Raw genomic sequence first — 20,528 nt, 5'->3', positions numbered from 1 at the left:
GAAGGAATTGAAGAGGGAAGATGAGTGGAAGAGGGAAGAAAAGTATAGAGGAGGAAAGAGCGAAAGCAAAGTGTGAGAGAAGGGGTAAGGACAAAAAAGTGGACCAATGACGAAAACAAACGGGACTAGGAAGGACAGAGAGTGTGGAGGAAAGAAGGACCAAACAGATGTAATAGAGATAATATGGGATTGAAGAAGATAGGGAAGAAAGATGGAGGAAAGAAGAAAGGAATATAAAGGGGAGCAAAGAAAATAGGATGTGGCAAAAGCAAGCAAGAAAAAGGGCTTAAAATGTAGCACAGAAAGAAACGAGGGGTTATAGGAGGAAGTGATTTATTGTGTGCAAAATTGGGTGGGGCTTCTATAGAGATATGTGGGACTTGCAAAAAGGAAGAAGGTTTTAGAGACAGATGGAGAGATCAAGCAGCCATACTCACATCAAATCTGCTTTCAGTGGTTCTACCCAGTCCATCAGTGCTGTCAGTCCTCACTGCTCTGCGCCTGGCGGTCACCAGTTTGCTGCTTGACCTCACTGGGGGTGATGCCCTGGTCGCCAGCGACAACTCCTGGCTGCTCTTGGATGTTACATTCACCGACACTAGGGCTGGTGGTGAGGATATCTCACCTCCCTTGGTCCCGGATGATCCATCAGCTGGGGCTCTGTCCCCTGGCATCACAGTGCTTCCTGGTGGTGTTCTTGAATCCAAGAACCAGGCAGCCTTGGTTTTTTCCCGCTGTGATGTTGACAGCGTGATGGGGAAGTAGCTTGTGGTAATTTTCACTAGTGATGGCTTCTGGCAATCTGGTGATTCAATAGAAGGGCTCTCTGGGTGGGACTCGGATGGTGGTGAGTTCACCTAAGCGAAAGAAGATAAAAAGTAGCAACTCTTATTTTTGTTCTTTTTAAAAATAAAAATAAATTAACTTTGTTAGAGTTTTTTTTAAAGAGTGCAAAGACATCCTTATGCAACCACTGAAAGCCTTTACACGTAAACACAGGACTGATAGTAAACAACAACCCGTAGTAAAAACCTGTACTGTGGCTACCTGGTTACAGAAGATATTGTGCTGGCTACTTGGGTTTATTTTCAACACTACCCTCTTTTATTCAACTCGTATATCACATGTATTTCCCTTTTACCATTCTTGCCCCCTTCGATCATCCTTACAAATAATATTCCTCCATCTTAATGCACACCCTCATGATTTCATCAATTTGCCCCATGTTATTGGAACTGTCTCCCTATTGATATAAGGTTTTCTCTCACACTCCCTCTGTTTCACTATAAACATGAACCCTATCTATTTTCCCCTCTTTAAACCCTCTCTTGGCTTGTCTACATCCAGTCTATATCTGCCCCTGGTTATGCATTGTAATTGATATCGTGCCTACGTGTATTTTTGGCGCATCAGGATCAGTTTCACATCTAGCCCTTCAAGTAAATACAGTAGTAAATAAATGATAAGGGAGATGAGCAGTTTTAGGTCCTTATCTGGCTGTCACGGTGAAGAAGGTCATGACAAAGTACTATTTGATCCCTTTGCCTTTAAAACCCGGATTGAAAGAGACATCCTCTGTACACTGCATTAAATAATGCCTGGATTCCGCTTGAGTGCTTTTGAGACACCTTAAAACTAGATCTCATAGGCTTGAACAGCAGACACAGATTTTGGACTCTAATAAAAACAGAGATGATGGTGTCAGGGCATTGAGAGAATCTGCACCCACCGGGCATCCCCCGTTGGTGGTGGTGTTCCTCTGTGAGCCTTGCCGGTGTAGTGCAGGTCCTGGTTTTACCCTCTCCTGGATCTGGGCCTCCTGGTGTCGCCGCATCCGTTGCATTTGTTCCTCGGTACTCATGCGCTGTTTCCGACTAGGGCCACCTTCTGCATTTCTTGTTGGCGAAGCCTGGAGAGTAGCAAGAAGAAGGGAGGGAGAAAAAAAGAATAACAGTGTCACCATTTGCAGCACTGTAATAAATGTTAATGTTAGCCAGCATAAAGGTTGATGATGGAGGGATGAATGATTGATGAATCTGCCCTGGGATTTAAATGTACCACTTGCAGGTCTGGTATCAGCAGTACGCACTGACCACGCAATCTGCTTTGAATGAAATCAGCATGTTTGCTAGGGTTCATTAATCTAGGACACTCAAATGAATCCCAAATGGGCAAGAATCCTCATGTTTCACTGACTAGCACCATGATTTCTGAAACCTCCAAGGAGCTGATTATTGATTACGAGTTGCACGGTAATGGGAGGAAGGTAAAATCACATGCAATTTTACATCCACCCAGTATCATGCAATTAAAAGTTAAAACCTCAGGAATTTTTCAAGTTGTAAAAGCACACAGAATTCTCAATTCCATAGGTTAACAAATATTTTTGGCACCAAGTCTGGGCAAGTGATGAATGTTGGCGGGGACACCTGGGTTGAGTGGGGCGGTGCGAAGGGGACCGGGAGGAAGAGAAAGGTGTTTTCCAGCAAGGGGGTGGGCGGAGAGGGGGCGACTGTTATCTTCCATCAGTCAGAAAAAAAGGTCAAAGGGTCAGGCAATATTTTCGCTTGGGATTATCGGCGGGCACAAGCTGGTCTGCCATACCCAGAAAATCCAGGATTGGAAAAATCAACCCACTTGGAATCAGGCGGTAGATTTCCATGAGATAATTCCATTCCATTTAACTCACAATAAGATTCAAAGAGTTACATGAATAACACAACTGAAATGATTAAAGTATTATGTTCTATATTGTATACGTAATATCATAAATATATAATACATAGCAATGTTTGGGGAGATGTGCATTAAGGAACACAGTGGGTAATATGGGAGTAGTAATGGGCATTTTTGAAGCAAGAGCCTTTTCTAGATTCACATGCTGTGCATTATTCCATTAGCTGGTGTATTCTAGTGTAAATACAAGGCTGAAAAATAAACCTTTACCTTTTTGGTGCCGAGACAGGTGAAGCTTGAATAGCTACAAGCCGCAAAACTGTTGCTACAGGTAAGTAACTCGTTTTGTGTTTACTGTAATGCCATAGGTGCTAAGCTTCATCAATGGAGGGGTTTCAGTTACTGCGGGCAATCAAACTTAAACTGTGCGAGACGTACATGGGCAAAAGAATATGAGCAGGTATTGAAAGTAAATTGTTATGGCACAGAACCATTCTCAGAAGATGCAATAAGATCTTGCTGTATCAACACAAGATGAAGAACTCAGGAGCCACTAACAGCTGCATGCACCTGCAGGAACATTGTTAACCATTAGACAGTGTCACTGTTAAAAAAGTAGTAATAAACAGAACAAGGGAGTGACTTGGGAATTCACTGCAATGATCTTTAAGGTAGACGTTTCAATTAATAATTTAGTCATGCGTGCGCTGTACCTTAGGTTCCGGATCTGTAGCTCCCTGCTGGAAATTGGCAGCAGGACCTTGAGAGAGGCAAGGTACAGGAGGCCCATGGGTTGGTGAACTGTGGTCAGCTAAAAGAAGAAAATATGAAAATGATGAAACTGAATACCACTCTCCTCCCCTTGACCATTTTTGTTCTGTTTCATTAAGGATGGATACATATATATATGTAGACCATGTAGCTGCTTTGAAGATGTCATCTAGGGGAATGTTCCCTAAAAATGCCACTGAAGCCCCTATTTTTCTTGTAGAGTGGGCGTTAGGAGGAACAGATAACGTACGTTTAGCTTTGTTGTAACAAATCTGTATGAATTTGACAATCCATCTAGCTATCCCAGATTTTGAAATGGGATTACCTTTGTGTGGTGGTGAGAAAGACACAAAACGTTTTGTCTTACAAAAGGGTTGTGTACTCTCTATGTAGTATAGCAATGCTCTTTTGAAATCTAGGGTATGAAGAGCTCTTTCTTCTACTGTCTGTGGCTGCGAGAAGAAAACGGGCAGTTCCACAGATTGATTGAGAGGGAAGGGAGAAATGACTTTGGGCAAGAATTTTGGTTTAGTACGCAGAACTACCTTATTGTGATGCATTTGCAAGAAGGATTCTTGAATGGTTAGAGCTTGTAGTTCACTAACTCTCCGCAAAGAAGTAATAGCTACTAGAAACGCAACCTTCCACGTTAAAAATTGTAGTTCACATTTGTGTTAGGGTTCAAAGGGAGGTCCCATTAACCATGTGAGAACAACATTTAAATTCCACACAGGTGAAGGTGGTACTCTGGGAGGATTTATTCTTTTAAGACCTTCCATAAAGGCTTTATTGGCAGGCACTCTGAATAGAGATAGATGTTGTCTGTTTTGCAGATATGCTGCTATTGCAGCAAGATGTAGTCTAATATAGGTATAGGCTAAGTTACATCTTTGGAGATGCAGTAAGTATCCTATGATGTGTTGAATAGACACATCTAGAGGATCAATATTGTTGTTGTGACAATATATTACATATCGTTTCCACTTGGCTGCATAACATGCCCTAGTGGTTGGACGTCTAGCTTCTTTTATGACATTCATGCAGTCTGGAGGAAGGTTCAGATATCCAAATTCTAGGATTTCAGGAGCCAGATCACAAGGTTGAGCTGAGCTGGGTCCGGGTGTCTGATCTCTCCACGGTTCTGTGTTAAGAGGTGTGGAGACAGGTGCAATTTATGGTGCGGTACTACAGACAGTTGTAGCAGTGAGGTGTACCACGGCTGTCTGGCCCACGTTGGAGCAACTAGGATGAGGGTGAGAGAATGCTGCTGTCGGTTGCGTACTACTAGTGGCATGAGTGGTAGATGTGGAAAAGCGTACGTAAATCTGTTTGACCAGTTCATCCATATCGCATTGCCTTTGGACAGTGGGTGTGGATATCTGGCGGCGAAGCTTGGGCATTTGGTGTTTTCGTGGGTGGCAAATAGGTCTATGTGAGGTTGTCCCCACATCTGAAAGAATGGTTAGAGAACTTGTATATAAAGTTCCCACTCGTGGGTCTGTTGTGTTTGACGACTTAACAGATCTGCTATGGTATTTTGTACTCCTGGAACACGCTGGGCTAGAAGGAATATGTTTTGAGGTATAGCCCACCGCCATATGTCCTGTGCTAGTTGAGAGAGCTGCAGGGAGTGTGTGCCTCCCTGCTTTTGTATGTAATACATGGCTGTCATGGTGTCTGTGCGGACTAACACAGTTTTGTTTGATACTTGCTTTTGGAAAGCTTTTAGTGCTAGGAATATTGCTAGTAACTCCAGATGATTGATGTGGAGTAACTTTTGTTGCGGTGTCCACCTGCCTTGTATGGTGTGTTGCAGTAGGTGGGCTCCCCAGCCGGAGAGCGATGCGCCCGCAGTCAAGATTATCTGAGGAACTGGCTCTAGGAACGGTCGTCCCTTGGAAAGGTTTTTGGTGTTCCACCACTGCAGAGAGCGATGAGTCCGACCGTCTACCAACACTAGGTCTGTTAATTGACCTTGAGCTTGGTTCCATTGACGTGATAAGCATTCTTTTAGTGGACGCATTTGAAGTCTTGCATGGGGCACTATGAAAATGCAAGAGGCCATCATCCCTATGAGTTGCATGAACACTCGTGCTGGAAGGGAGTGTTGTAGCTGAAACTTTGCTAGAAGAGATTGCATGCTGGCTACCCTTGCTGGAGTGGGATAAGCTAGCACTGTTGAGGTGTTTATTGTGGCACGGATGTACTGTTGTACTTTGGATGGTTGTAGATGGGACTTGGCATGGTTTATTGTGAACCCCAATTTGTGGAGCAGCTGTATTGTGGCATGAGTGTGTTCCACGCATCGGTTGTATGAGCTGGCTTTTATGAACCAGTCGTCAAGGTACGGGAAGAAATGGATGTGCTGTCTTCGTAAATGCGCTGCCACTACTGCTAAGCACTTGGTGAATACTCTTGGTGCTGTTGTGACTCCGAATGGGAGTACTTTGAATATAGTTGTCCGTCTATCACAAATCTGAGATACTTCCTGTGAGCCTTGTGAATGGGAATGTAGAAGTATGCGTCCTTGAGATCCAAAGTAGCAAGGAAGTCGTTTTGTGACAGGAGCGGAAGGACTTGTTGGAGCGTGACCATGTGAAAATGGTCTGACTGTATGTATATGTTTAGCGGTCTGAGGTCCAGAATAGGCCTTAGAGAGCCGTCCTTTTTTGGGATTAGAAAATATAGTGAGTAAACCCCCTTATTCTGTTTGAGCAGAGGAACTGGTTTTATTGAACTTTTTTTGTAGCTTTTGTAGCAGAGATACTACTTCTTGCTTTAACAGTGATAGATGTTCTTGTGACATTGGACACTGTTTGGGTGGTATGTTTGGGGGGTAGATGTTAGTTCTGGACAGTAACCTGACAGAATAATTTGTTGCACCCACCTGAATGATGTGATGTTGGTCCAGGCAGGAAGGAATTGTTGCAGTCTTCCGCCCACAGGAGTGGAATATTGGGGGGGAAGGGGAGGAAAGTCATTGGGTAGGGGTAGAGGCAGAGCAGGAGTTGATGGTTTTGCCTCTGCCTCTGTTGTTGTTACCCCTGTAACCCCCTCTCTGGTAGCCCTTAGTGAATGGGGATTGGCTATGGGTTTTGTAAGAAGTGGAGGGACTTTCCGAGGAGTAGCCTCTATTTTTATTTATTTTGAAAGTTTTATATAGCGCGAACAAGATCTTTGCAGATATCAGAGCGCTTTACAAAGCCGGGAGTACAACCATAGAGTGAGTAGCAGGTCATTAGGTATAGCGAAATTAAACGTAATAAGTGAGATGGGTAGGTATGTGAGGGAGCAAAGTAGAACATGTACATCAATAATGCAAATATTACAGATGAATGTGTGCATAGGTAGGTAGGTCAATAATACAGGTGAGACACATAGTCGTAGAGTTCGAGCAAAATAATACAGATCGGTGTAGAGTCTTTACAGATCCACGTTAATAGGTCAAGTGTATTTGGCCATGAGAATAGCTTTTACTTCTTTCTTAAAAAGTGTGATGGAGGAGATGAGCCTGGTTTCAGGAGGAAGTGAGTTCCAGATCCTGGGTGCCATTCCTGAGAAAGAGCGTTTATACGTTTTTTCCTTCCGGAATCTTCGAGGTTTTAGCAGAAGATTGTTTGTGCCTCTAGTGTTTCTAGATCTGCCAGAGATTGACAGCTTCTGAGTGAGGTATCCGGGAGAGCTCAGGTGTACAGCCTTGTGTGTCATGCAGGCGATTTTCAGATGTATTCTGGCTTCAAAAGGCAGCCAGTTCAAGGATTTCAAGTCAGGGGAGATATGCAAGTGTTTTTTTGACCCAGTGATGAGTCTCGCTGCAGCGTTTAGAGAAGCTCTTAGGGGTGCAGTAGTGGTTAACGGGAGACCGCAGAGGGCGATGCTGCCGTATTCAATTCGCGGGATTACTAGTGCTTGTACTGCAGTTTGGAAGTCTTTGGCTGGTAGGAAGGGTTTAAGTTTCCTCAGGGTATTGATTTGGAAGTTCACTCCCTTAGTAGCCTTGCTGATATGATGCTGCATGTTGAGATTGGAGTCGAGAGTTATGCCTAGGGATTTTGCTGAATCCATATGGTGGGTTGGACATTGAGTGCAGTTAGCTGTTTAAGCCAGGTTTGAGTGGTAGAAATCTTCGCGGGAGGTGAGATCAGAAGGAATTCTGTTTTCAGAGCATTGAGTTTGAGATGATTATCAGCAAGCCAGGATTGAGTGCTTCTGATCGTTGAGTTCAGGAGTAGAATGTCATTAGGGGATTGTAATTTGAGATATAGTTGGGTGTCATCTGCGTACATGTGAAAAAGTACATTGGATGCTTGTAGCAAGGTGGTGAGAGGTTCCATAACTAGGTTGAACAAAGTTGGTGATAGGGAGGATCCTTGGGGGACGCCTAACGAAACAGGTATTGGCGAGGACATCGGGTTGTTACTCTTGAATTTCTGCGACCTGTTGTGTAAAAAGGAGGTGAACCACTTGAGAACAGTCCCAGATAGACCCATTCTTCTGTTCAAAAGATCGAGTAAATTCTCATGTTTAACAGTGTCGAATGCTGAAGAGAGATCAAGAAGGATGAGGAGGCAGGTATCATTTTGATCTAGTATTTGAAGGGCGTCGTCAACTATGTGGGTCATCGCAGTTTCAGTACTGTGCCCTGCTCGGAAGCCTGATTGATGCGGGTTGAGGAGATCAAACTGATCAATATGTCAGTTGTAGTTGTGCGCATTTTTCCAATAGTTGGCGAGAGTGGGAATATTGGTGATGGGACGGTAGTTGTTTAAGTCGGATGGGTCGGCAGTAGGTTTCTTTAGCAAAGGTGTGACTTGTCCAACTTTGAGGGAGTCAGGGATTGTTCCTTCTTGGAGCGAGCTGTTGATAATTTTAGTCCAGAGTGGAAGGAGCAATGGGGTGAAATCTTTGACAGCGTTAGCAGGGAGGGGATCCGTGAGGTGATTGGAAGGTTTCAAGGTGCTGAGCAGTTTGCCTATTTCTTCTTCGGAGTAGGTTTCAAAGGATGACCATGTTGCATTGTTTTTAGGTTTGGTGAGTGTTATGCAGTTGGGTGTGGTGTAGAGGCTTGCATCAGTGCGGAGATCACTCTTTATGTTGTCAGTTTTTTGGGTAAAGAAAGCGGCGAAGTCTTCACAGGAGGGTGCTTCGCACAAGGTATTGAGAGGTTGGGGATGTTCCTTGGCTTGTGTTCTGATTAGCTCAAACAGTTTTCTTGGACGGTTTTTTGCTTGGTCGAGCTGGAGGCTGAAGAAGTTTGCTTTTGAGCGCTTAATTTTCCTGAATAGGCGTTTGTATTTTTCTTCAGGGTTTTCAGGTGCAGTGCAGAGGGAGCTGTTCTCCAGGTGCGCTCCTCCATTCGCATAGCTCGTCTATCTTCATTGAGACTCCCATCGTACCATGGATTGGAGATTTTAGCGGAGACTCTTTTTAGCTGCATGGGAGCAGCCTCATTAATTATTGAGGTCATGGCGTTGAGATAGTGGTCAGTCAAGGATTGGACATCTGTAGCGCCCGTAGGAGGGAGTAGGAGGTCGCGGCTGTTCGGGGGTAGGGAGTATGGGTTTAGTTTTTTTAAGTCTCTTTTCCAGACTTTAGGTCTGGAGGATTGAACCGTGTTGAGTTTGATTTTTTCATTGATGTGGAATGTGACAATATGATGGTCTGACCAGTCACAGGGTTGGATAGACTCAAGTTGAATAGCGTCCTCTTTGGCGATGATAAGGTCGAGGATAGAACCTTTCTCGTGGGTCGGGCTGTTGCATAATTGTGTGAGGTCCAGGGCGTTGAGGAAGCTTTTAAGACTATTTACCACCTCTAGTGTTGCCTCTGTATGATGAGCGACAAAAAGAACGTCTGGGAGCTTGCTGCTGCAAGGCTCCCATAGATTATGCTGTATCAGTGTCTTTTTTCATTTTTTCTAAAGACACGTCAACATTTGGGCCAAATAAATGTGTCTCATCAAATGGCTGGAGTTTTGTACCTCAGGTTTAAAACCTGAAATACATAGCCAAGCATGTCTACGTAGTAGGGTGCCGGTATTGATTGCCCTTGAGGTGGTATCTGCTTTTTACCTTCCTGTATAAGTTCATTGGCCCTATTTTTGTATTTGTCTCTTAGATGCTGCATTATGGACTCTAGTTCATCATAATGTGCCCTGTCATATCTGGCCAGCAACGCTTGGGTGTTGGCAATGCGCCAGATATTAGCTGCTTGTGACACTGTTCTTTTGCCGGAGGCGTCAAGTAGCTTAGATTCTTTGTCTGGTGGTGAGGCCTCGCCTGATGTCTGAGAATTAGCACGTTTCTGTGCATTAGACACTACTAAAGAGTCTAATGGTGCTGGACCTTTAATATAGACTGGATCTGTAGGGCCAGCTTTATATTTTTTCTCAATGCGAGGATTGAGGACCCTAGCCCTGACAGGATCCTTAAAAACCTCTGTTGGGTGCTTGATGACACCCTAAAGCATTGGCAAAATGGCAGTAGACCTTTGTGTGTTATCAAAAGTGTCTAGTAGGAAATCTTCCTCCACCGCATCGGTGTGTAAGTCCACCCCATGATATTGGGCAGCTCTTTGGACTAGTAGGTTAAACCCTATAGTGTCCTCTGGTGGGGAAGGTCTAGAAGGGTATATATCGTCTTATGGGACATAAGGCACATCAGGGGTGTTGTAATCATCCCATGGACTAGGTGACTGAGGGGGACTATTGGTCCCTGCTGGGTCATGTGAACCCTCACCTGTGTCATCAGAGTCAATGTCTGCATCATCGTCTGGATTTGGGGATGGTGTCGGTGAATGGTGAGGTGGAGGAGGTGTAGGAGGAGGAACAGTATGGGGAGGTGGTGGAGAAGGGACCCTTAATGGAGAGGTTGCAATGTATCTCTTCTTTGGAGGAGGAGGAGGTGCTGGCGCCTCAAGTGGTCTCTTCTTGGAGCTGAGAGTCAATTGACCAGTCTTAGGATCCTTTACAAGAGTTTTTTGGTTAGGATCAGGTGTGAAAAGTTCCTCTGAATAGGGCAAATCCTTCGGTGTTGAGGATTTTGGCTCCGCAGGTTTTTTCGGCACCAAGTCGGTAGCTGGTTATGGATCTTTTGGTTTAGAAGTGTGCCCTTTTGAAATGTCCTTTACCGGAACCTGTTTCTTCGGTTCCGGGTGTTTTTTCGGTTCCGAAGCGTGTTCTTGAGCTTTAGGCGTTTTTTTAGTCGGCTTAGAGTGCGGTTTCGGCATCGATGAGCCACTGCCAATCTTCGGCGCCATGTGCTTAGGTGTCGGAGCAACGGTTGGCGTGGTTGAGGAAGATGGCTTTTTCTTTGGTGTCGGTATAGGATTGGCACCGGGGATAGGCTGGCTCGAGCCCGAGCTGCCTGAAGGCTTAGTAGGCTTCTTTGCCGGGCCTAAAGCCGGGGCGTGGGAAGCAGTCTCTCATTGTGCACCTGGGCCCGAAGGTGAGGATGTGCCCGAAGCCTTTTTTGAGGGTGTCGAGGAAGGGTTGGGGTCGACGATCTTACTTACGACCCGTTGAGCTGGAGTGACTTCCTCGACGTTGGAGTGTTCGGTATCTGAGGAGCTGGTACTCTATTCGGCGGGCTGGTGTTCTGGCGCGTCGACGTCATCTTCGAAGATGTCGTCGGGGATGGAAGCTGACGTGCGGAGCCATAGTTCTTCGAGCTCGTCGGTCCCGGATCGTCTTCTTGGAGCGGAATGAGGCACAAGCGGAACAGTCTTTGGCCTAGTGCTCCGGTGAGAGGCAAAGGTTGCACACATCATGTAGGTCGGTGTGGGGAAACTTCGACCCACATTGAGGACACTTTTTGAATGGCGTCCTTTCCATGAGCCAGGAAGTAAGGCCTAGGTAGACTTGAATGCCTTCGTCGACGACCGGAATCGAAGACTTTAGAGCGGTGAAGAATCACGTCGATGGAGAGCGATCGAAACAATACCGTAGAACTGGGTGAGGATTGCGCGCCGAAGGAAATTTAGTTCCAAACCAGAGCGCTGGAAACACATCCGAGCCCGATGGCGGAAAAAAACAATCTGGGGATGGAGCCGATGCCCATGCGCAATGTGGTCCAAAGGAGGAGTCACCTATCTCGTGACTTCCAAAGAACTTTTCAGGACTGATATAGTTGTGCTGCATATGATTTTTTCCTCGGTGAAAAGGTCATGGCCTTATTTTGGGTACTGCTCTGGGAGATGTTGGAGGAGCACCATCATTTTATCACCTACTCCCACAGCCTTCCTGTGAGAGTAGGTGATAACGAATAGTTTTCTTACCTGTCGGTGTAGTTTTGCAGCTTGAAGATCTTTCTGGATTCACTATGCTGTGCATTATTCCGCGGTCTTGTGGTTGGGTCCGGATTCGTAGTCTTTTCTTTTTTTTTTTTTTTTTTTTCTTAGCCCAGGTGGGCGTCGGCGTCACACCCCCTTGGGTGTATTTCCGGTGACGTCGGCATGCTTCCTGCGGAAGCTCCCACTCTTGGGCGCCATCTTCGGGTTCTTTTTTTCCGTGTTTCTTTCGTTTCCGAAGTAATGGCAATGTTCTATTTAGTTGGTATTTTACCGCTTTGTACTTTTTAAAATCCTTTCTTTTGTTAACCACCTCTTCTCTCTCCAGCCTCATCTTTCTGGCGGAGGTGGGTGGGTTCGCTAGTGAATCCAGAAATATCTTCAAGCTGCAAAACTACACCGACAGGTAAGAAAACGAATAGTTTTCTTACCTGTCGGTGTAGTTTTGCAGCTTGAAGATCTTTCTGGATTCACTATGCTGTGCATTATTCCGCGGTCTTGTGGTTGGGTCCGGATTCGTAGTCTTTTCTTTGTTTTTTTTTTTTTTTTTCTCTTTGCCCAGGTGGGCGTCGGCGTCACACCCCCTTTGGGTGTATTTCCGGTGACGTCGGCATGCTTCCTGCGGAAGCTCCCACTCTTGGGCGCCATCTTCGGGTTCTTTTTTTCCGTGTTTCTTTCGTTTCCGAAGTAATGGCAATGTTCTTCTTAGTTTGTATTTACCGCTTTGTATTTTCAAAGTCTATTCTTTAGTTACCCACCTCTTCTCTCTCCAGCCTCATCTTTCTGGCGGAGGTGGGTGGGTTCGCTAGTGAATCCAGAAAGATCTTCAAGCTGCAAAACTACACCGACAGGTAAGAAAACTATTCGTTTTGCAGCGTGAATCTTTCTGGATTCACTATGCTGTGCATAGATTTTGTAGCGGTTTCTCATCTCTGTGGCGGCTGGGTGGAAGATGAGCGTTGGGTGTTGAATATGTGCTGTAGCACCTTCTGTCCCACTTGAGCTTCCTTGTTCATTTGTATGTCCACACAGTAGTGCTTCGTGAACGTGTGCACCGAAGCCCATGTTGCCGCCAGGCATATGTCCTCTATGGGTGTGTTAGCCAGGAAGGCTATTGTAGCGCCCTTCTTCCTGGTGGAGTGGGCACGTGTCCCCTCAGCCAGTTCCTGTCCTGCCCGTTTGTGGCAGAGTTGGATTGTTTGTGCGATCCATCGTGCAATGGTCCTTTTGGTTACTGCTTTGCCCATGAAGCTGTTTGCGAAGGACACAAAAAACTGTTTCGTTTTCCTGTGCCCCTTTGTCCTTTCAATGTAGTGCATGACTGCCCTTCTGGCGTCCAGGGTGTGCAGAGCTCTCTCTGCGCTGGTTGTGGGTTTTTGGAAAAAACTCGGTATCTGTATAGACTGGTTCATGTGAAAATTGGATACCACCTTCGGCATGAAGTGTGGGTCAGTCCTCATCACAACTCTATCGTTGTGTATTTGTATGTATGGTTCTTGTAGCGTCAGCGCTTGAAGCTCGCTTACTCTGCGTAAGGACGTTATCGCAACCAGGAAGGCTGTTTTCATAGTTAGCATCTTTAGGGAGGCCTTGTGAAGTGGTTCAAAGGGCTCTTTCATGAGTTCCGTTAGGACTGTGTTCAAGTTCCATGCAGGTGGCGGCACCCGCTTGGGTGGTGCGATCCTTTTCGCTCCTTCTAGGAATCTCTTCACCACCTGTGATGTGAAGAAGCTCCTGCACGTTTCTCCCCTTGTGTAGGCTACTATCGCTGCCAAGTGAACTCTTAACGAGGATGAGCTAAGGTTCTTCTCCAGTAAGTGCGTCAGGTACCTTAGCACTGTGGAGTCCCTCTCCATCTTATTGTGGAGTCTTTCCTGTCTGCACCATATTGTGAATCTTTTCCATTTCGCAACGTAGCACTTTCGAGTGCTGGGCCTTCGTGCCTCCCGAAGTACCCTCAGGGTGCTTTCTGGTAGTCTCAAATGTGCGAACTCTATGTCCTCAGGAGCCACGCTACTAGGCTCATGCTCTCTGGCTCTGGATGCAGTACCTCTCCGTTCTGCATGGACAGTAGATCTTTCCTCCTGCTGAATCTGTGGGGTGCACACTGTGTCATCTCCATGATCTGCGAGTACCAGGTCTGCCTCGCCCACTGCGGTGCGACCAGTATCAGTGTCATGTTGCTCGCTCTGCACTTGCTCAGTACTCTGTGCATCAGTGGTATCGGGGGAAAGGCGTAGGCAAATGTCCTTGACCAATCTATCCATAGGGCATTCCCCAGTGTCCCCTCCTCGGGCTGCCTGGATGCGAAGTTTTGGCATTTTGCATTCTGGCGTGTGGCAAACAGGTCCACCGATGGTGTCCCCCACCTGTCGAACAGGTATCTTGTCTCCTGAGCATTGAGCTCCCACTCGTGGGATGCCGATGTCTGCCTGCTGAGCCAATCGGCTTGTATGTTGTCCTTCCCTGGTAGGTGTATGGCTAGCAGGTCTATCTTGAGAGGGATGGCCCATCTCCATATCTCCTGCGCCAGCGTTGAAAGCGGTGCGGACTGTGTGCCCCCCTGCTTGTTGATGTAGAACATCGCAGTGGTGTTGTCTGTTTGTATCAATACCCTGTGCTTGTACAGTCTTGTTTGAAAGGCCTTCAGTGCAAGGAAGATTGTCTTCAATTCTAAGTAATTGATGTGCTTTGTGGCATCCGTCGGTGTCCACAGTCCCCTCACCTTGAGCTCCTCCATGTGAGCGCCCCATCCCTTCAGGGATGCGTCTGTGGTGATGGTCACTGTTGGCGTTGGGGGCGTTAGAGGCTTTCCCCTTGCTATGTTCTCCATGGTCCACCATGTCATCTCCTTCTGCACTGCGTGCGTTACAACCACTAGATCCTCCCAACTGCCTGTAGCTTGTGACCATTGCTCCTGTAGCCATTCTTGAATGGGTCTCATGTGGAGTCGTACATTCGGTACCAGGTGGATGCATGATGCCATCATCCCCATGATCTTGCTCGCCGTCCTCACTGTCCGAGCTTGTCCCTTCCGGTAGAGGCGAGTTTCCTTCACCAGCGCCCTCGCCCTCTTCTCGCTGGGGAACACCTTGCCCTGTAAGGTGTTGATCTGTGCTCCCAGGAAGATCTTCACTTGTTCCGGCTCCATTGATGATTTCTTCCAATGGATGGAGAACCCCAGGTTTATGAGCGTGCTGGTCACTGTATGTGCGTGCAGCTTGCATTTCTGGTATGAGTTTGCTTTCACCAGCCAGTCGTCCAGGTAAGGGTATACATGTATTCCCTGCCTTCTTAGGTGCGCTGCGACTGCTGCGAGGCACTTTGTGAAAACTCTTGGTGCCGATTTTAGACCGAAGGCCAGTGTCGTGAACTGGTAGTGGCTTTCTCCGACGGTGAACCTGAGCATGTGCTTGTGCTTCCTGTTCATTGGGATGTGCAGGTATGCGTCTTTGAGGTCTATAGTGACCATGAAGTCCCCGGTCTGCAACTGTGGGAGCACCTCTTGCAGGGAGGTCATTTTGAATTTTTGCGTTCTTATGAATTTGTTCACGAACCGTAAATCGAGAATGGGCCTCATTGTCTCGTCTACTTTTGGTACCAGGAAGTATGTTGAGTATACTCCTGTGTTTCTTTCCTTGAAGGGTACCCTTTCTATGGCCTGCTTCTGCAGGAGTTCTTTTGCTTCTTCCTGAAGGCACTGCAGCTGCTTGCTTGCTAGCGGCTTTCTTCTTGGTTTTCTGTTTGTTGGCCTCGCCTCCAACTCTATGCAGTATCCGAATTGGATAATGTTGAGGATCCATTTGTCTGATGTGATTCCTCTCCACTCCTGGAGGTGGAATCTTAATCTTCCTCCCACTGGTGTCCTGTGGTCGTAGGTGTCTAGTTTGTCTTGACCCATCTGTACGTGCTGCCCCCTGGGATCTTTTTTGTGGGTGGGCACACGGATTTTTTTTTGAAGTCACTTGGAGGTGGGCTGCTGGCCCCCTCTTCTATTTTGTCCCCGTCCATTTCTCCCTCGAAAGGACTGGCCTCTTTGTTGGTACTGCCAGGGCTGTTTCTGATGGCCCTGCTGACCCTGCGAGTCTGCCTGGTGCGTTTGCTGGAAAGCCTGGTGTGATGTACCTGGCTGGTTTCCGCCTCTTCCGCCGGGCCTCCGTGACGGGGTGCCCCTCTTGTTCCCTCTGAACTGCAATGCTCCCATGGATCTTGCTGTTTCGTTATCCTTCTTAAGTTGGCTGAGTTGCTCATCAACTGTTTGTCCGAAAAGCGTACTGCCGTTGAATGGTGTGTTCAGGATGCTGTGTTGCACCTCCGGTTTGAAACCGGATATCCTGAGCCAGGCGTGTCTCCTTTCCGTGACGCCCATCATCATGAGCCTGCTGGCGGTGTCTGCCCCATCCAGGGCCGTCTTAAGGCAAGAATTTGCAGCATTCTTCCCCTCTTCAATTAGCTTTTCGGCTTTCTGCTTGGCATCCTGGGGCAAGTCCTTCACCAACTGCCCCAGTCCCTCCATGATTTGGTACATGTGTCTGTTTACCAGGGCGTTGGAATTAGCCATGCGCCAGTGGGTCGCGGCATTCCGTTCGATCCTTCTGCCCACCAGATCCATCCTTTTGCTCTCTTTATCCGGTGGCGGGCCCGAGGTAGTGGGTACGTTAGCCCTCCTCCTTGCTGTGGCCGTGATAATGGAGTCTGCGGAGACCGTGCCCTGAATGTAGGCCGGGTCCTTTGCGGCATGCTTGTACTTCTTCTCAGTTCTGGGAGTTACTGCCTTGCATGTTGCGGGCTCCCTGAAAGCTTCCTTCCCCTGAGCCAAGACGCTCTCGAGCATCGGGAGGAACTGGCTCCTCGTTTGTGTTGGGAGCAATGTTTCCAGAAGGAAGTCTGCTTTCTGCTTCTCTTCGTCGAGCTTGAGCTTGAAAGCTGCTGCGGCAGATTGTATCACCGCGTTGTAGGCCCCGATGTCGTCCGGCGGCGAGGGCCTCGAGGGGTAGGTGTCGACCACCTCCTCCGGGCTGTCGGTGTCGACATCGATGTAATCTACCTCCTGAAGGTCATAGGGCGCCGACTCTGTGTCTGTCCTGCCCTCATCTTCCTCCCCATAGCTGTAGCTCTCGTGGGGATTCTCGTACTCCTCCTGGTCGTCGAACACCTCGACGTCCTGGTCTTGCTCGGTGACTTCGGCGACCTCTTCTTCTTCCTCCTCGACCGCCTCCAGCACTGGTGGCTTGGTCTTGTGAGGGATCGTGAAGGCCTTCATCCTTGCGTCGAAATCTTTTTTCCGCTGCATGAAGTTCTCCATTTCTGCCTCGAGGCGCCTTCTTTTCTTTTCCATCTCGGCCGCGTGTTCCGCGTCGGATGGTTCCGCCGCTCTCTTCGACGGATGGCTCGTCGCCGTGCCTCTCGGAGTCGAAGTTTTCGACGTCGAACCGGATATCGGGTCTCTGGTCGTCGTCGACAGTTTCGGGTCTTTCTCCCTCGTCGATCGATCCTTTTCGGGGACGATTTTCGACGTCTTCTGCTGATCAGCAGCTCTCGGCGCCGGGGACTCCTTCTCTGAGGATCCGCTGGGCCTGGGAGTAGTCGCGGACGCCGCCTTTTTTGGCGTCGGCGCTTTCGGGGTCTTGCCCTCGATTTTTCGAGACTCAGAGTCTCTCGGGTTCTTGGGGGCCGAAGAGTCTCCTACCTTGTCAGAAGTCTTCGTGTAATCGGTCTCTACGACCGTGTAGCTGTCGTCTTCGGCGGCAGCGTTGTCTTCTTCCTCGGAGGACATCCCCAGCTCGTAGAGCGACGGGGTCGGGGCCTTCCCCTGCAGGGCGGCGTGTGCTACCCTCTGCCTCTCTCTCACACGAAGGGTCTTCGGGGTGAAGGCGGAACAGGCGTTGCAGTCTCCGCTTTCGTGGTCCACCGGTAGGCAAAGGTTGCATACCGGGTGCTGGTCCTTCTGCGCGTACTTGTGGTGGCAGTTACGGCAGAACTTGAACGGCGTGTTGTCCATCCTCGAGCGTCCAGGGCCTCTCTGGTCGCGTGTTCGTCGACGGTCGTCGAAGATCTGGATGGAAAACGCCTTATCTTTGCTTGTCTTTCGTCGGTGAAGTCCCCTGGAGTCTTCAGATGACTTCTCCTCGTCTTTTCTGTATTTTCTTTCTTCTTTCTCCAAAAATGTCTGGAGCCCAAACGGGAACGATCCAGACCCGACCGCGGAAAAAAAGAATCTGAAGATGGCGCCCAAGAGTGGGAGCTTCCGCAGGAAGCATGCCGACGTCACCGGAAATACACCCAAAGGGGGTGTGACGCCGACGCCCACCTGGGCAAAGAGAAAAAAAAAAAAAAAAACAAAGAAAAGACTACGAATCCGGACCCAACCACAAGACCGCGGAATAATGCACAGCATAGTGAATCCAGAAAGATTCACGCTGCAAAACTATTCGTTTTGCAGCGTGAATCTTTCTGGATTCACTATGCTGTGCATAGATTTTGTAGCGGTTTCTCATTTCTGTGGCGGTTGGGTGGAAGATGAGCGTTGGGTATTGAATATGTGCTGTAGCACCTTCTGTCCAACTTGAGCTTCCTTATTCATCTGTATGTCCACACAGTAGTGCTTCGTGAACGTGTGCACCGAAGCCCATGTTGCCGCCAGGCATATGTCTTGTATGGGTGTGTTAGCCAGGAAGGCTATTGTAGCGCCCTTTTTCCTAGTGGAGTGGGCACGTGTCCCCTCTGCTAGCTCTTGTCCTGCACGCTTGTGGCAGAGTTGGATTGTCTGTGCGATCCATCGTGCAATGGTCTTTTTGGTTACTGCTTTTCCCATGTAACTGTTGGCGAATGACACAAAGAACTGTTTTGTCTTCCTTTGTCCCTTCGTCCTTTCGATGTAGTGCAGGACTGCCCTTCTGGCGTCCAGGGTGTGCAGAGCTCGCTCTGCAGCAGTTGTTGGTTTTTGGAAAAAACTCGGTATCTGTATAGACTGGTTCATGTGAAATTTAGATACCACCTTCAGCATGAAGTTTGGGTCAGTCCTCATCACAACCCTGTCATTGTGTATTTGTATGTAGGGTTCTTGTAGCGTCAGAGCCTGAAGCTCGCTTACTCTGCGTAGGGACGTTATTGCAACCAGGAAAGCTGTTTTCATAGTTAGCATCTTTAAGGACGCCTTGTGGAGCGGTTCAAAGGGCTCTTTCATGAGTTCCGTTAGGACTATGTTCAAGTTCCATGCCGGTGGCGGCACCCGCTTGGGCGGTGCGATCCTTTTCGCCCCTTCTAGGAATCTCTTCACCACCTGTGATGTGAAGAAACTCCTGCAAGTTTCACCCCTTGTGTAGGCGACTATCGCTGCTAAGTGAACCCTCAAGGAGGATGAGCTAAGGTTCTTCTCTAGCAAGTGCGTCAGGTACTTTAGCACTGTGGAATCCTTCTTCATTTTATTGTGAAGTCTTTCTTGTCTACACCATATTGTGAACCTCTTCCATTTTGCCACATAGCACTTCCGAGTGCTAGGCCTTCTTGCCTCCCGCAGGACCTTCAGTGTACTTTCTGGCAATCTTAAATGTGCGAACTCTATGTCCTCAGGAGCCACGCTACTAGGCTCATGCTCTCTGGCTCTGGGTGTAGCACCTCTCCGTTTTGCATGGAGAGTAAGTCTTTTCTCCTGCTGAATCTGTGGGGTGCACACTGTGTCATCTCCATGATCTGCGAGTACCATGTCTGCCTCGCCCACTGTGGTGCGACCAGTATCAGTGTCATGTTGCTCGCTCTGCACTTGCTCAGTACTCTGTGCATCAGTGGTATCGGGGGAAAGGCGTAGGCAAATGTCCTTGACCAATCTATCCATAGGGCATTCCCTAGTGACCCTTCCTCGGGCTGCCTGGATGCGAAGTTTCGGCATTTTGCATTCTGGCATGTGGCAAACAGGTCCACCGATGGAGTTCCCCATCTGTCGAATAGGCGCCTTATCTCCTGAGCATTGAGCTCCCACTCGTGGGATGCCGATGTCTGCCTGCTGAGCCAATCTGCTTGTATGTTGTCCTTCCCTGGCAGGTGTATGGCCAGCAGGTCTATCTTGAGAGGGATGGCCCATCTCCATATCTCCTGCGCTAGCGTTGAAAGCGGGGCCGACTGGGTGCCCCCCTGCTTGTTGATGTAGAACATCGCAGTGGTGTTGTCTGTTTGTATCAACACCTTGTGCTTGTACAGTCTTGTTTGGAAGGCTTTCAGTGCAAGGAAGATTGTCTTCAATTCTAAGTAATTGATGTGCTTTGTGGCATCCGTCGGTGTCCACAGTCCCCTCACCTTGAGCTCCTCCATGTGAGCGCCCCATCCCTTCAGGGATGCGTCTGTGGTGATGGTCACTGTTGGCGTTGGGGGCGTTAGAGGCTTTCCCCTTGCTATGTTCTCCATGGTCCACCATGTCATCTCCTTCTGCACTGCGTGCGTTACAACCACTAGATCCTCCCAACTGCCTGTAGCTTGTGACCATTGCTCCTGTAGCCATTCTTGAATGGGTCTCATGTGGAGTCGTACATTCGGTACCAGGTGGATGCATGATGCCATCATCCCCATGATCTTGCTCGCAGTCCTCACTGTCCGAGCTTGTCCCTTCCGGTAGAGGCGAGTTTCCTTCACCAGCGCCCTCGCCCTCTTCTCGCTGGGGAACACCTTGCCCTGTAAGGTGTTGATCTGTGCTCCCAGGAAGATCTTCACTTGTTCTGGCTCCATTGATGATTTCTTCCAATGGATGGAGAACCCCAGGTTTATGAGCGTGCTGGTCACTGTATGTGCGTGCAGCTTGCATT

At 48.1% G+C, this 20,528-nt stretch overlaps 1 protein-coding gene across 2 annotated transcripts in view; it reads right to left on the bottom strand.

Moving 5' to 3' along the window:
- The window catches only part of LOC144770464 (pleckstrin homology domain-containing family A member 7-like), a 252,788-nt gene that overhangs the window by 22,985 nt on the left and 209,275 nt on the right, over positions 1-20,528 (bottom strand). For both annotated transcript variants that reach the window (XM_078654987.1, XM_078654988.1), the window contains exons 19-21: positions 3,390-3,487; positions 1,730-1,909; positions 438-857 (exon numbers count right to left, since the gene is read on the bottom strand). In XM_078654987.1, coding sequence (XP_078511113.1) covers positions 438-857; positions 1,730-1,909; positions 3,390-3,487 — 698 coding nt within the window. The remainder of the gene's footprint in view (positions 1-437; positions 858-1,729; positions 1,910-3,389; positions 3,488-20,528) is intronic.

The sequence above is a fragment of the Lissotriton helveticus genome, chromosome 7 (assembly GCF_964261635.1).
Source record: "Lissotriton helveticus chromosome 7, aLisHel1.1, whole genome shotgun sequence".
Lineage (NCBI taxonomy): Eukaryota > Metazoa > Chordata > Amphibia > Caudata > Salamandridae > Lissotriton > Lissotriton helveticus.
Note: the sequence above shows the minus strand (reverse complement) of the source record. Positions and strands in the feature narration are given on the sequence as shown.